The sequence below is a fragment of the Urocitellus parryii genome, chromosome 15 (genome assembly GCF_045843805.1).
Source record: "Urocitellus parryii isolate mUroPar1 chromosome 15, mUroPar1.hap1, whole genome shotgun sequence".
In the NCBI taxonomy this organism is placed as follows: domain Eukaryota; kingdom Metazoa; phylum Chordata; class Mammalia; order Rodentia; family Sciuridae; genus Urocitellus; species Urocitellus parryii.
Genome location: NC_135545.1, coordinates 50,213,143 through 50,228,909, shown reverse-complemented (window position 1 = coordinate 50,228,909; position 15,767 = coordinate 50,213,143). Strand labels below are relative to the sequence as shown.

The following is a 15,767-nucleotide window of genomic DNA, read 5'->3' as shown; positions in this document are numbered from 1 at the left end:
GAACCCCATGTCTTCAGATGGGTGGTATTGCATGAAGAAGCAACAAGGATTGTAAAAACATAAACACAGATTTCGATCCCTGCTCTGAAACTTACAAGCTACACAGCTTTGAGCAAGTTTTTATTCAACAGGGAAATAATGCTTACCTCTTTGAGCAAGTTTTTATTCAACAGGGAAATAATGCTTACCTCGAGAGACCACTGTGTGCGTTAAATAAGGTAGTTCGACTTTCAACACTTGGTTATTTTGTACTTACTAAGAACTATTCTCAGGTCTGATACAAACAAAATGAACAAAATTCTCACTTTCATGCCAAACTTATTGCGTGCAGATGGAAACAGCAAGCCGGCCAGTAGACAGGTGTGATCAGATGATAACACAGCAGGAAGGAAACTCAAGGAGGGTATAAAGAAAGAGTGACTGGGGAGGAGGAGATAGGAAAGCAGTGTAGACATCAGGTCAGACAAGACCACTTTGAGGGGACAGAAGATGCTTGGGTAGAAAGGCCTCGTCCGTCATTTTTAGACTTAAGGTCTTATTATGCCACTCAATTATAGCTTGACCTTTTGGATTGTATGGTATTCCAGTGGAGTTTTTAATATTCCAAGTTTGGAAGAATTCTTGTAATGATTTGCTCACAAAGCTGGGCCCATTATCTGTCTTAACTTGTAGGGGTGATCCCAAAATGGCAAAACATTGTAGGAAATGGCTTTCAGGATGTCGAGCTTTTTTGCCCGACTGAGCAGTTGCCCAACAAGCATGTGAATAAGTATCTATAGACATAAATATATATTTTAATTTTCCAAAAGGTGCATAGTGGGTCACATCAGTTTGCCAGATGACATTAGATCTGAGGCCCCTAGGGTTGACCCCGGGGGATTGAAGAGGTGGGACCTGTTCGCCCAACAGTTTTTATAATTCCACCAAGGTATAGGACGACTGGAAAAGTAATTGAGGCTTAAAGGGACAGAGTCCAACCTAAGTTAAAAGGGGGTAAGGTCTGGACCTAGTCATTAGATATATGTAATCCTCCCTTTTGTAAGAGTCTGGAGTTCCTTATAGGCGGAACCTAACGCTTTGGCATCCGACCACCCCAATAATGATGTCGTCCATGTAAACATATAGAATTATGTCCAATCGCCTCCAAAGGGGTTGCAGGACTTGTGAAACAATGTTGACAAAAAGCTGGACTATTGGCCGTGCCCTGGGGTAACACCACCCATTCATATCTTTGGTCTGGCCCCTGGAAGTTAACAGAGGAACAGAGAAGGCAAACTTCTCACATTCCTGGGGATCAAGGGGAATAGAAAAGAAGCAATCCTTGATATCAATCACAATGAGAGTCAAATCCTGAAGGATCCAGGGTAGCCCTCGCAAGGGGGTACCAATGGGAATCATCTGCTCATTAACTTTTCTTAGGTCCTGTAACATTCTCCATTTTCCTGTGGCCTTTTGTATGACAAATAAAGGACTATTCCAAGGGCTCAGGGAGGGCCTAATATGCCCTAGGGTCAGTTGTTCTGATATTATCTCCTTTAGCTTTTGTAGTTTATCTAGAGGAAGCGGCCACTGTTCCACCCACACTGGAGGGCCTGGAAGCCATTGAATGGCAGGGATGGTAGGAACAGTGGCCTCTAGGATTGGGGGTGAGACCTCACACGGGGTGCAGTAGTATTCCACCTCTAGGATTGGGGGTGAGACCTCACATGGGGTGCAGGAGTGTTCAACCTCGATGTCTCAAAAAGTGGATCCCCCCGGTAATTGGTAAGGGGACCTGATAGGCCAAACTGTTGCCGGTACTCCTCTTCCTCTAGGATATCCTCATGTATCCCTTTGTGATCTGTGGTGATGAACACCTCAGCTTCCCCCAAGATATCCTGTCCCAGCAGATTAGCTGTCAGGCCAGACGCCACCAGAGGGCGTACCTCTCCCTGACTACCATCTACATCCTTCCAAGTAAGCCAGTCCTTGGTTTCTTCAGACCTTGTATCACCCCCTACCCCCAATAACTGAGGTCCGGGAACCAGCTTCCATTGTAGGGGAACCTCCTCTTTCCTAAATACTGTCCCATCCGCTCCAGTGTCAATCAAGCAGCGGATCTTTTTCTCTGCTATGAAGATATCCGTTTTTGACCTAATTCCCAGGATTATTGGGACTGTCCAGTGGGCCCTAGGCGGGCCACTAGGCGGGGCGCTTCCTTTGGGTAACAGGGCTGGAGGGTGCCCCATTATTAGTTTAAAGGCTTCCCCTCAAAATCAAATTTGGACTTACAATCCCTCTGCCAATGGAATCCCTTTCTACACCGGGGGCAAGGTGTCTTAGGCGGGGTTTGCCCTGTAGCCGGGCCTGAGGGACGGCCCTGGGGGGGGGGAACTCTCTCTTGAAGTGGCCCTATTGACCACACCCACAACAAACCCCTTTCCTGGCCCCACTGGAAGAGGCCAGGGCAGTAGTAAGGGCCTCAGCAAGCAAAGCCGTTTGGGCCTGCAAGGCCGCGACCAACGATTGGTGGGCCTGAGTACCGACATCCTTAGTGGCCACTATCCACCTCCCCATAGATCTGCCCTTCATCCCCGCACAGGCTAGTTTGTGGTCTGTGGTCATCCCCTCCCAGACCAGCATCTTGACAACTGGTTCCGAAGGGGCCCTGGGGGGAATTTCCTTTGGAGGCTCTTTTCTACCCTCTGGATGAAGGTGGGAAGATCCTCGGTTGCCCCCTGGGTAATTCCTGCTACCGGGGCTCTGAGGGGTCTTTCTCCAACTTCTTCCATGCCGCCAGTCCTCAAGCCCCTAACTGCTCCTGGCAGGGGGCAGGGATAGTGCCTGCTGAAGGCCTGTGGAAAATTGATCACTGGACCCCGACAGCATCCCAGAAGTTACAGGAACCGGGGGATTAACAGCCTGATTCCTCTCAGCCTGAGCGTGGCACTCCTCATTTTAAAAAGCACACTATTTCAGGTACAGGGGACCAGGAAGCACAGCCTGGGTTAAGTTTTTCCAGTCTTGGGTGGTGCACTGTTGGTGGGCCAGACCTTGGAGGATAGTTTTGGCCCAGGGCAAATTAGGTCCATCCTGGGAGACGGCCTTTTTTGAGTTCTTTCAAATCTTGGGCCTCCCAGGGATACCAAAAGGCCAGTCTATGGCCCCCAGGGTTAGCATTTACCAGGAAAGCCATACACGATGGGGATAAGTCATTGCTGGTCTTACGAGATGGTGGCTTCACCGGCTTCTCTGTCTTTGCACAAGATGGCGGAGAATTTCTGTGAGGAGAGGGGTGACAATATGGCAGAGGCCGCTCCCTATCCCGACTGTCTACCATGTGTTCCGGGACAGGAGCACTTGGTGCAGAACTCAGAGGAACAGGCTAAGGATCAAAAGGGTCTAGGAGGCCATTGTCAGAGTGAGGCTTTAAGCCTTTCTCCTCCTGGGCAGCGAGAGGACTGACTCACTGTGACCCAAGTCACTCCTCAACAAGGGTTTCCCAAGCCAGGTCGCCGTTTGAGGTAGGAGGAGTAGGTGTCTTAAAGGGTCTTTGCCGCCCCTAGAGGTTCCTTCTGAGGGGCCAGGGGAGAAACAGGCTTTGAGGACAGATAGGGTTGGGTAGACCCCCAGAGGGGAGTCCTCTCCCAGGTTAATCTCCCTCTTCCTCACCAACTGTTCTGTGTGGTCCCAGATGTCCCAATCAAAAAGATTGGCAGCCGCCAACCAGGGCGCAGCGCGTGTCAAGGTTTCCCAGACCTTTTCAGCCTGGGCATCCGAGATCTCTAAACCTCGGCTTTTGAGCATGAATCTCAGCGCTTTAAGAGCCGGAGCATCATGCTTAGTGCAAGATTGCTCCATCTCTTCAGGGAGACCCTTACCTCGGAACTCGCTTGGCTTGGCTCACAGATACTTTCACTTTTGGTGAACTGACTTCTTCGTGTCCCTGTTCGGGCGCCAGATGTTGAGGTTTTTAATCCTCGTTCCCTCCCGACCTGCAGGAAAGAGAGGGAGAACACGCCCCGGCCAGGACGAGCTAAAGGAGAGGGCCCACTGACCACCCACACCCAGCCCTCCCTCGTGGGAGGACAATCAGAGCATCAGGGAGACCAGTCAAGGCAGGAGCTCGTTTATTGAGGAAGTACACACAGCTAATATAGAGTACAGAAGCCAACCAGAACAAAGGGCGTTTGGGCGGGAAGGGCTCACGTGTGCCCATTCCGTGGGCTGTAAGGGAAAGAATGAACTGTCCACGAGGGCAGAAGAGTCCTGGGCCTATCCTAGAGGTGGTCCCATTTTTCGTCACAACCCACAGCACCGCCTTCTGGCTAATTGCCAGGCGCCATCTTAGCCACATGTGGCCCCAGGACCAGGGAGCAGGTAGTAGCCTGCAAGTTAGGTTCCTTAGCGCCCCACACAGGAACCATATCTGGGGTCCTTCCTGAGTTGCCAAGACTATGTTATGTCCAGTTGCTGGATTCTGAATTACCCAGGTCACTTGTATGGAAAATAGTACTAATGTAGGCAAGAATAAGCAGCCAGCCTAATAATAGCATCCTAACTAGGGTTTAAATGCCTTATCTTAAGTTTAAGAAGATTGTTCTTATGGCAAGTAACTTGCCACTTGGAGTTCGAATCCAGAATGAAGTCGCTCTTCACAGCAAATGGGTCCACTGGCTTTGCCTGAGAGTAGTGGATTCAGGTGGCGATTCCGTCAACCTTGAGAGCTGTGGGTGTTGTGAGGATCACCCCGTATGGTCCCTTCCAGCGAGGTTGCAGTTGTTGGTGCAGAGCAGGCTGAACTGTGTTGTCTGCAGGGCCGGCTGAACAGATGTTGGCTGCAAGATAGCCCACACACTCAAACCGCCCCCCATCTGGTCCTTTATCACCTGTTTGCCTCAAGTCTGAACATTCAACCCTGCTCAAGGCTGAGCACTCAACCCCCCTTGGGCCAACAAGGCAGCTTGCAGACCCAGAGGCCCCATTAGATTTGGACTATAAAAACTCCCTCCTGCCAGGCCCCTCTCTCTTGCTCTCTCTCTCTTGCTCTCTCTCTCTCTTGCTCTCTTTGTCTTTCTTGTGCACGCACTCTCTCTCTTGCTCTCTCCCTCCTCTCCTCTCCTTTCTCTTTCTCTCTCTCTCTTTCTCTCTCTCTCTCTCTCTCTCTCTCTCTCTCTCTCTCTCTCTCTCTCTCCCCCTCCCTCCTTCTTTCCTTCTTTCTTTTCTCTTTGTTTTCTTTTGGTTGCTCTGAGTGTAGTGGTCACTTTTCTTCCAGCAGTGATTCCTGTCGATGATGTCTCTTTATGTTCTTTATGTAGACCCAGTCTCTGGGACGGAAGCTGAGTGGCTGAGGAGGGGGGTCCTGTCTCGTACAGAGCTTTGAGGTGGGGCCACATGTCCTGGTGGGCTTGTTGCAGGGCTTTTAGGGAACGTAAGAGGTCAGAGTCATCAAATTCTACGAGCAGGTGCTCAGACAGGCAGGTGATTATAGGGCGGAATGGGTATGCCAAACATAATTTCAAAGGGAAAGGCTCCTAATTTATAAGGGGAATTTCGTACCCTATACGTAAGGAAGGAGGGCTACCCAGTCTCCGCCAGTCTCCATGATCAATAGGGTCTCTTTTAGGGCTCTATTCATTCTCTTTATTTGTCCTGAACTTTGGGGTCTGTAAGCACAATGCAATTTCCAATCTGCCCCAAGAATAGACATGAGTTCCTGGCTTATCTTAGACACAAAGGCCGGTCCATTATCCGACCCTACCAAGACTGGGAAGCTGTACCTGGGTAAGATGTCTTCCAGCAACTTTTTAACTACTACTTGAGCTGTCTCACACCTAGTTGGAAATGATTCTACCCATCCTGAAAGGGTATCTATAAAAACTAGAAGGTACTTATATCCATATTTGCCAGGTTTTACCTCAGTGAAGTCTACTTCCCATTGGCTCCTGGTCTGTCTCCTCTTACCTGATTCCCAGGGTTGGTTGTGCTGTGGCCCGCATTCGTCATCTGGCAGGCCTTATACGTAGTAATAATCTGCTGTATTTTGGAATTTGCATTTTTAATCTTTATCTTAGCATGCCTTAGTAGGTCCTGCATCTTTCTTTCACCCATGTGGGGGGAGTGATGCACTTTTTGTAAAATTCTGTTGCCTAATTTTTCAGGTATTATCACATGACATCGTCAGTCTCCCACCATCCATGAAGGCACTGAGTCATAGGCAGTTCTTTAATCCACTCTAAGTCCTCCTTGGAATATTGTGGCATTTCTGGTGGACTTCAGGGTCCTGGGTCAGGCAGGTTGGCTATCATCCCATCTCTCTTTGCGTGGCTATTCCCCGAGCGGTTTTATCTGCCAGATTGTTCCCTCTGGATACCATGTCCTTAGGTTTCTGATGTCCTGGACAGTGGACAATGCCCCATGTCTTAGGCAACCATAGGGCGGTAATGAGGGCCAATATCTCCTCTTTCTTTTTTATAGTCTTTCTCTCAGCTGTCAGAAGCCCTCTTTCCTTATAGATGGCACCATGTATGTGGGACGTGGTGAAAGCATACAGGCTATGGGTGTACACAGTCAGCTTTTTGTCTTTTCCCAGTGTTAGTGCTTGGGTCAAGGCTGTCAGTTCAGCTCTCTGGGCTGATGTTCCCTTCGGGATGGGCTCAGCCCGTACCACTTCAGTCTCTGTTACCACTGCCGCGCCCGCATACTTCTGACCTTGTTGAATGAAGCTGCTCCCATCTGTAAACCAGATAAGCTCCAAATCCAGCAAAGGCTGGTCCTTGAGGTCTTCTCTGATGCCATGGACCTGCGCTAGGATCTGTGCACAGTCATGCAAGCGAGCCTCCAAGTCTGGGTTAGGTAGCAGGGTCTCAGGATTGAGAGCTGAGTGTGCCTGAAAGGTTATTCTGAGAGGGTTAACAGTAACAGCCCTTGATAATGGGTGAGCAGGGCATTGCTTAGCCATCGGTCCAGGGGTTGCTTCAGGATTCCCTCAATGGCATGGGGGGGGGTGATATATAGCTCTTGTCCTAAGGTTAGTTTGTTGGCATCTTTAACCATTAGGGCAGTGGCAGCTATCATCCTCAAGCAAGGTGGCCAGTCAGCCGCCACAGGGTCCAGCCTTTTTGACAAGCAGGCCACTGGCTTCTTCCAGGGACCCAGATACTGGGTCAGGACCCCTTTAGCAACCCCCTTGCACTCATCAATGTACAGATAGAATGGTTTTGTGACATCGGGTAGCCCTAGAGCATTGCAGACAGCAATGCAGTCTTAATTTGATGGAAGGCTCTGCCCATCTCCTCGGTCCCCTGGAAGGGCTGAGTTTCTTCCGTGCCTTCATACAGAGGCCTGGCTAATTCAGCAAACCCAGGTATCCACAGCCTGCAAAAGCTGGCATATCCCAGAAACTCTCTCATTTGCCTTGGGGTCCGAGGTACAGGGATTTTAAAAACTGTTTCTTTCCTAGCTTGTGTTAGCCAGCGTTGCCCATCTTTTAACAGATACCCTAGGAATGTCAGCTCAGGCTTGCAGATTTGAGCTTTCTTGGCTGAGGCTCAGTAACCTAGGTCCCCCAGGGTCTGCAACAGGTCTCTGGTCCCTTTTAGGCACTCTTCTCTGGTCTGGGCTGCAACCAACAAATCTTCTACATACTGTAAGAGAGTTAGCTCAGGATGCTTCTCCTGGAACTCACCTAGGTCCTCGTGGAGTGCTTCATCGAAGATAGTAGGAGAATTCTTGAAGCCTTGTGGGAGTCTGGTCCACGTTAGCTGTCCATTGATTCCTTTTTCCTTGTCCAACCACTCAAAATCGAATAGTTGTTTGACTCTTGGGGGCCAGGGGCAGACTAAAGAAGGCATCTTTTAGATCTAGTACCGTATACCATTGCCTTTCGGGCGGCAGGGAGCTCAGAAGGGTATACGGGTTAGGGACAGTGGGGTGAATGTCCATCACCCTTTTGTGCACCTCCCTCAGGTCTTGGACCAGCCGGTAGTCATTGGACTGAGGCTTTCAAATGGGCAGAAGTGAGGTGTTCCAGGCCAACTAGCAAGACAACAGGACCCCCGAATCTAACAGTTCCTGCTAGAGCTTCTACCAACATAGGGTATTGACGAACCCTAGCTGGGTCTGCTCCAGGCTTTAGCTCCACAAACTCTGCCGCCGGTGCTTGGCCAGACCCTTACCTCCTGTCTCTGCCCATGCTTCTGGGTACTCCTTTAGCCAATAGTCTATATCCTGATTGCCGGGGGACGGGTTGTTGGTACAGTCTATATTCATCCTCTAAGGTCACAGTCAGTACCTGAATAGGCTGCCTCTGACCATCAGAGATTGTAGTTGCCTCCGGGTTGAAAGTGAATTTGAGCTCCAATTTTTGTGAGTAAGTTTGTTCCCAACAGTGGGTAGGGGCAGTCAGGGATAACTAAGAACGAGTGGGACACCCATCCCACGCCTAGGTCCACTGTTCTTTGGGTTGTCCATGAACATTTGTTAATCCCTGTAGCCCCCTGTACCCAAGAAGTCTTTTTAGATAATCTTCCTTGCGGCGCCGTCAATACGGAGTGTTGAGCTCCAGTGTCCACTAGGAACTTGATTGGAGTCCCCTCCACCTGGGGAGTTACCCTGGGCTTGGGGAGGGGAGCTGAACCCTGACGCCCCTAATCTTGCTGGGGTGCATGTAGGGGGACAGGGCTCCAGCCCCATTTCTTAGGGCAATCCCTTGCCCAGTGACCTGTCTCCTTGCAGCAAGCACACTGGTTTCTATGCAGTCACGGGCCAATAGGTCAGCGCTGCTCCTGCTCTTGGTCTCTGCCCCAGTTCCCCGAACTCTGCCTCCTTTCCCTTCTTTGTACTGCTGCTACCCACACCCTTGTCATTTCCCTGGTGGCATCCCTATTACTACAGACTCTCCGTGCTGTGGCCAAGAGATCCTGAACACTCTTACCCTCTCAATTCTCTAGCTTCTGTAGTTGCCTTTTAATATCTGGAGCAGCCTGATGAACAAGAGCCATTACTACTGCTGCCTGATTCTCCGAAGCCTCCGGATTCACTGGGGTAAATTGTCTAAAGGCTTCCATTAACCTTTCTAGGGAGCTAGCAGGCGACTCCTGTTTCCCTTGTATTACTGTAAAAACTTTAGCTAAATTGGTTTTCAGGCTGGAGCCCAGAGACCCGCCATTAGAGTCTGGATAGACCCGGAGCCTCCCTTACCTTCTGCCGTGTCGGGGTCCCACTCGGCTTCGGGCGGCCTGCTCAAGGGAAAAGCAGCATGAATCGGGTCAGGGTTGGCGGTAGGTTACCCATCCTCTTCAGGGACCAGTTTCCTGGATTCTTTCCCTTTCCTCCCTGGTGAAGAGGCTGCGGAGCAGTTGGTGGCAGTCATCCCAGGTGGCTGGTGAGTCAACAGAACACTGTCCAGGAGAGAGGTTAAACTCTTGGGTTGTCAGAGTAAGGGGGTTTAGATTCTTCCAATTGTAGAAATCACTAGTGGAGAAGGGCCAGTACTGAAGTCGAGGGTTCCCCATCTAGTCAGGGGGCCCTGTCTCCCTGAGGGGCAAGACCACGGTGGTGTCAGGAGATTGAGCAGGGCACAGGGCACGTTGGGCTCGCCCTCGGGTTCCCCCTGATGGTCCTTCCAGTGGCCCGTCTGCTCTTCTTGCTCCTCCCCCTGCACCCCCCTTATCCGGCCAGTTAATGGGGTGCACATAGGGAGGTGGCGTGGATTCCGAGGATTCCGAGAGAAGTGGGTCGTCACCCCCTTGGAGGACTGGATATGGGGGGCTGACGGTCCGGTAGGTCCCAGGGTTTGTGGCCCAGAATCAACCTCTTTTGCCACAAAAATGTCGGCCTCATGTGCCACATGTAAAAAAGGAGTTAGCCAATTAGGGGAGTCCTCCAATAAGTCCATCCACACTAAGATATAAGGAATCTGATCTGGATGTCCCTCTCTTTTTGGATGAAAAATCACATTCTTTACTCAGAGGATGGCACTTTTTTCAAAGGTCCCCTCCGGTGGCCACCCTATACCAAAGGTGGGCCACTGGGCAGAACAGAGAGTAACTAGCTTTCTTTTCTTTATCTCTATTCCCAAATTACGTCCTCTTTCCCTAAAGTCTGTAAAACGGTCTACAGTCAAAGGAGTAGTCTGAGTTTGCCCCATGTCTAGGTGAAAAGAGAAAACAGCTACAATTATTCACAAAATCAAGATCATAACACAGACAGCAAATGCCTTGCACTAACTGTGAGCACCCTGAGGCTGTTTCCAAGAGGATTTCAGAAGGCAGAGTACATCTTCCACTGCCGGACTCCCCTGGTGGCTTACGACCTGCAAGAATTCTGAGGGGGATTAGTTCCCTTGCCAGGGTGTTGGGGTGGAGGTGGACAGGACAATACAAACACACATAACACAAAATTCGCAGCGCGGCCACAGAATTCGCAGCGCGGCGTGGATTGCTACCCAGAAACTAAAAGCAGAGGTGGACAGAGGATCTGTCAGCTACGAAATATTTTACTAAATACTTTACTACAGGCAATCCACTCAGAACCCAGAAGGGGCTGGGGACGTCTCCCACACACCCCGTCGGCTGCCTTTCGGTGCATCCACCTGGACCTTTTGCCGACCTCACAACACAGAACCAGAACCTGCAGGCAACCCGAGTACAGAAACCTACAGATCGGCAGTGCCTTCACTTACTGGCCGGGTTTTCAACACCTCTCGATCGGGGTGTCTGAGTAGGCTTCTAAGGGGGATCCTGGATGAGCCCCCATATGTTATGCTCAAATTCGGGACCCCCAAAAGACCACCAGAGACCAAGAACGATGTAAGCAGCAAAGAGGTGTTTATTTCGAGCTAGCTCCGTCCTCCGCGTGCACACAGCAACTGGTGACGCTGAGAGGCCCTGAGCCCAGGGTTTGCAGCAGTTTTACACACTCTTTGGGGGAGGCCGGGACCCCACATACATCATAGCATCTCTTAGCAAATCATCACACACCACAGGAAAATCAAACAAGAACTCCAAAACATGATCAGCGTATCAAGTGGCGAGAAAGAATCTGGAAAGGATTATTGGTTAGTTCAAGGGGTTGCCTCACTTAAAAATGACTGGTTTAAACCGTGAGGGTGTCACAAGGGGGGTACGTGCCAAGCTGCAGGGCTTCTAGTTTAGATACTGGTCACCACACCTAGGTGGGGGCCATCTGGAATTTCAGATATTTCGATATCTTGGCCTCTCTCAGGCCACCACCATCTGTGGCTTTTCTGAGAACTGTTTCCACAGAGCTTTTCTGTGGTATTTTCCTGACTTTAGGACTGTAGTAGGTCAGGGGTTAAGTTTCAGAGTAAAATGAGGTCCCAAGTAGAATGAGGTTGCTTAGGTCTTTCATTTGGAAAGAAAAGAAGAACCCCATTTGATCTTTGCACTGAAGTTTAGATTTAGTAGGGCCTAAAGTTGTCATTTTAGCCATGATAGTTAGACAAATGAATATTTTCAATAAATAGTGAGCAACTACTTTGTGATACAGTTTTAAATGTTGTAGACAGAGTCTCTGCCCTCAAGTAGTTTGCATCCTAGAGAATAGATAATAAGTAACCACATAGTGTGAGTTTCAATAAATTCAGTGTAAAGAAATGGAGAGAACTTCCTGGCGGGATCAGGGAGCTGGATGGTTCTATAGATGGTCCTAAACGTCTCACAGATAAATGACCATTGAGTGCAGATGGAAGTGAAAAGGAAGCCATTCAAATGTCTTTAGGAAAATTGTACCCGCAAGGGGGCTGGCCTGGCTGGATGGGACAAGAGAGGGGCAAGAGGAGGACGGGGAAGTCAGGGCTGTGGAGAAGCAGATCCTTATCCCCCATGTAATGCTGTACCTTGGACTCCAGTGGGGTGGGAGGGTTTGGGGCAGGTTTGACACAAGCTGCTTTAAAAGGATCCCTGGACTGTTGTGGCAGAGCAGAAAGGGTCTGGGACAGGGAATTTCAGGCAGATCTGAGACTTGAAGGAACCATAGGCCGCAGGTTGGGAGCAACAGGAACACAGTCACACATGACTGGGAAGGGCAGGTGGAGAGTCCCTGAAGGGCGGACTGGGAAGGGACCTGCTAGGTTCCTGCAGAGGGAGGGCTTGGATGAGTCCAGGCCAGAGGCAACGTCAGACTTGGATAAGGAGAAGAGAAGAAGCCGGGCTCTGAAGGAGAATGTTTGACTCACATATACTAAAGACCCTAAACGATTCTGAAAAAGAAAATTCACTTTACGGAAACAGTAAAATGCCTCGTGCTTCAGTTATGCCTTTCTGTCCACATAAAGAAATTGGGGTGAGTCACACGGTTTCTTGTACCTGTTGAGGCTCCGCTGAGAATCCCAGATGTATGATGTGGCACTTCCAGGGCATACTCACGTGTCCTCTGACTTGAGCAGCTAGAGAAACCAGAAAGGAGAGGTATTAACTCACCTATTTGCTAACTGGAGAGATTTATTTAAACCTACACAGGTTGGTGCAGGGCCTCAAATCCAGGCGTCCTGCCGCCCACTGTATTAGTCTCCTTGCTCCCCCAAGTATAGTTCCTGGCCCAGCGGCACCAGAATCCCTTAGGTTCTTGTTAGAAATACACAGCTGCACCTGCACCACCCCCCCAACCTGGAACTTCTGAACCAAAACCCCAGAGAATTACCAAAGTGCTAATCTAGGGTATGTCCCTTGAACCCTCATTTAGCTGTAGATCCCAGGAGGTGTGAGGGGGACAGACATTGATTTCTCACCAGATATGACTTTTCTTTTTCTTTTTGTTTTTGCTTTTAAACATGTATCTTTTCTCCTATCTGCTAATGTTTGCCGTCCCTCTGGTATCTTAATTCTGCCCCTGCCACACTTCCCTGACAAAGTTCTAACAAATAACGGGAAGAAGCTCACATGGGCAGAAGGTAGGTGGGCCCAAGGTCTTTGTCCCGTAGACACCCACCCCCACCCCCACCCCCGTCTTAAAATGGTTCAGGCAGAGCTAAGATGCTAACCGCATGTTCTCCTTTTAGAGGACCCATCCTGTGTGGATCTCTTCAGCTGGTGCCATCTCGTTCCTCAGCACGGTGTCTGCAACCACAAGTTCTATGGTAAACAGTGCTGCAAGTCCTGCACCAGGAAGAGCTGATCTCCACGTCCTCCTCGACGGCTTCCGGCTAGGGTCTCCCCTTTCAGCCTCCAGCGAGAAGACTGAGCACTGCTAGCCACCAGCGAGCTGGTGCAGGGCTGAGGAGTGGGCAGGTTGCCGTCGGATTCCATCCCCAGAAGCACACGGTACTCTGAAGCACTTGAAAATAGAAAGCGATGACAAATCTGACTTGGAAACAGAAAGAAAGAGAAATCGTTGATTTGCACTGTTAACGTGAAAAGCGAGGCATCCCACTGAGGTATGTTGGATTTTACTTTTGACACTGTGAGAGGAGCCCTCTGGAACTTCAGAGGATTCAGTGGAAAAGACATCTGTTTGAAAGAGGTCCCGGTAAGCCTTCAGGTCCAATCAGACCTGGATGGAACACCTTGCCTGTGACTTGGAGTTCACAGTTTGACTCTGACTGTGAACACCCAAGCCAGGAGTCGTCTCAGAAGCCAAACGGTGCTCACCATTGTGCTTGCTGCTGGACTGGCAAGCTTCATGTTACGTTTATTTAGTGTGTGTGTGTGTGTGTTGTTTATTATTTTGTTTAAAGTATATTCTGCTTTATAGAGAAAAGTCTCCAAGACTAAAATTAACAACTTGAAAAGTGTTCAAAGGATTATTCTGGAAGGAGGACGATGCAGACTATTTAAAAATCTCCATGTGATTGAAATTCACACTCGGGTGGAAAACAATCTCATCCAAGGCAAATACCACTGCCCTCTTTGCACGGTTCCCCTCCCGAGTTTTGGTGCTTGCTGAACAATTCCGTGGGAGGCTGGAACCGGCTCTTTGGGGGTGAGTGGTTCATTTCTGGTAAATATCTAGGGCGAGCTAAATGGCAGAACAGCCACGTCCCAAGGAGAGGAGCACGTCATTCATACTGCTCTGTACATATTATCAGAGTGCTTGGAAAATTAAAGGCTGCTTGTGGCTTTTCCTGCCAATAGACAAATTTTAAATTTGCCTCCAGGATTTAGTTAACAAGGGGAAAAAAAAAAACACAGTGGCAAGAGAAAAGTCTGCCAGTCTTCTTGCTGCATTATTAATAAATCACAATATGCCAAGACCCTTCAACAAATAAGAGTATTTTCACAGTGTTTCAGATGAATTTTCAGTCAGCAGAAGCCAGCTGTTGTTGGGCATTAATAAGCTTAAAATTGTTCTCAATTGGAAAAACACCACACTGTGTTGCCAAAACCAAAGTAACTTACAAGACTGAACCCCCCTGTAATTTTTTTTTTGAGAAGTGGTTATAAAGGGCATATTTGTATGATGCTACTCTATTCAACTTCTTTGATGAATGTAACCCAATTTTACTGCTTTAAGAAGTCTGAGTTCAGACAAGGATTAGCCAGCTCAGCATAACCAACTAGACCGTGCTTGGTTAAATTTAGCAGCATCCTTTGTTCCCATACTAATTAAAATCATGAGTTCTTGAATCTCAGAGAAAGAGCGATTGGGAGCTTCCCTCCGCCCACGGGAGTGGCGGCCAATTTATCCCCAAATAAAAGTGGTTCCACAGCGCCACCCTCGTGCCCTCCAAAAAATAAATAAAATAAAATGGCAAGTTATTTGTGTCTTTATATAATTATCATTTTGTTATTTTATGGAAAAAAATTAATTTATTAATAGCCTATTATGTGTTATCACTTGCTTCACTGAGGAAGTGGTATTCTGAGGAAAAATGTTGAATAAAACCCTGGATTATAGAGAAAAGTCAAAAAAATATATGTGTAATATTTAATTATTTTATAAGTTTTATAATAAAGTATTCTGTTTCTTTATCTTCGAAACTTGTTTAAGTTCTTGAACGAGAGAGTGGAAATTCCATTTATTTCCAAGGTCGTTTAACTGTACAAATGTGGGTCAAAAACATCTCAAAGGAACTTCATTGAGAGAAGGAAAAGATAATGACTTTTCCTCTTTGGGTGAGAAGAAATCCAACTGGAAAAGGCTGCAGTGATTGTGTTCTCCTGTATAGGCTTGTAAACATTTATTTATGGAAATCATCTGAGACAGAGCTACCATAATGAATGGTTAGTCCTGTCTGAAAGGCAGCCTGGTAAAATTTTTGCAAAAAAATGGGAGAGGAGGGAGGGAAGAAGAAAGAAGGAAGAAAAAATAAGGAATTGTTTTTGAAATTTGGAATCATCAGACCTATGGAGAATAAGAACCGTTTAGACAAAGTAAATCCAATTGGTCTAAAGACACGGTACTTTCCCTGGTATCTCGGTTGCGACACAACTCCTATGCACTGCCCTCGTATATATTTGAGGACTTCATCTGATTATCGCTACTCAGCAAGCAAAAATAAAACTATGGTTAAGAATGGAAAATGAAGCTGGTGACAGGGGAAAATGTCTTTGTAGCATTTAGTAATATTCTTAGAAGCAACTAGATTCGTGTTCAGTGGGTGTCAGGTACTGTGCTAAGCCCTTTATATACACTGTCTCATTTAATCCCCACAACGGCCCCGGAAGGAAGATACGATGACCCTCAGTTTGCTGAAGAGGACTTTGGGATTCAGAGAGATTATATATTTGGCCCCAGAATCAATGGTCAATTTGTAATGGAGTCAAGACTTAAAATTAGGCCCACCAGGGCTCTCCTTTCGCTAAGCTGAATTCTCCTGGAGAAGACAG

General features: G+C 48.3%; 1 protein-coding gene across 3 annotated transcripts in view; it reads left to right on the top strand.

The window, feature by feature from the left end:
• Window positions 1–13,116, top strand: part of Adamts18 (ADAM metallopeptidase with thrombospondin type 1 motif 18) — a 132,991-nt gene extending 119,875 nt beyond the window's left edge. For all 3 annotated transcript variants that reach the window (XM_077793228.1, XM_026393011.2, XM_077793229.1), the window contains one exon: window positions 13,001–13,116. In XM_077793228.1, coding sequence (XP_077649354.1) covers window positions 13,001–13,116 — 116 coding nt within the window. The remainder of the gene's footprint in view (window positions 1–13,000) is intronic.
• The last annotated feature ends 2,651 nt before the right edge of the window (window positions 13,117–15,767 follow it).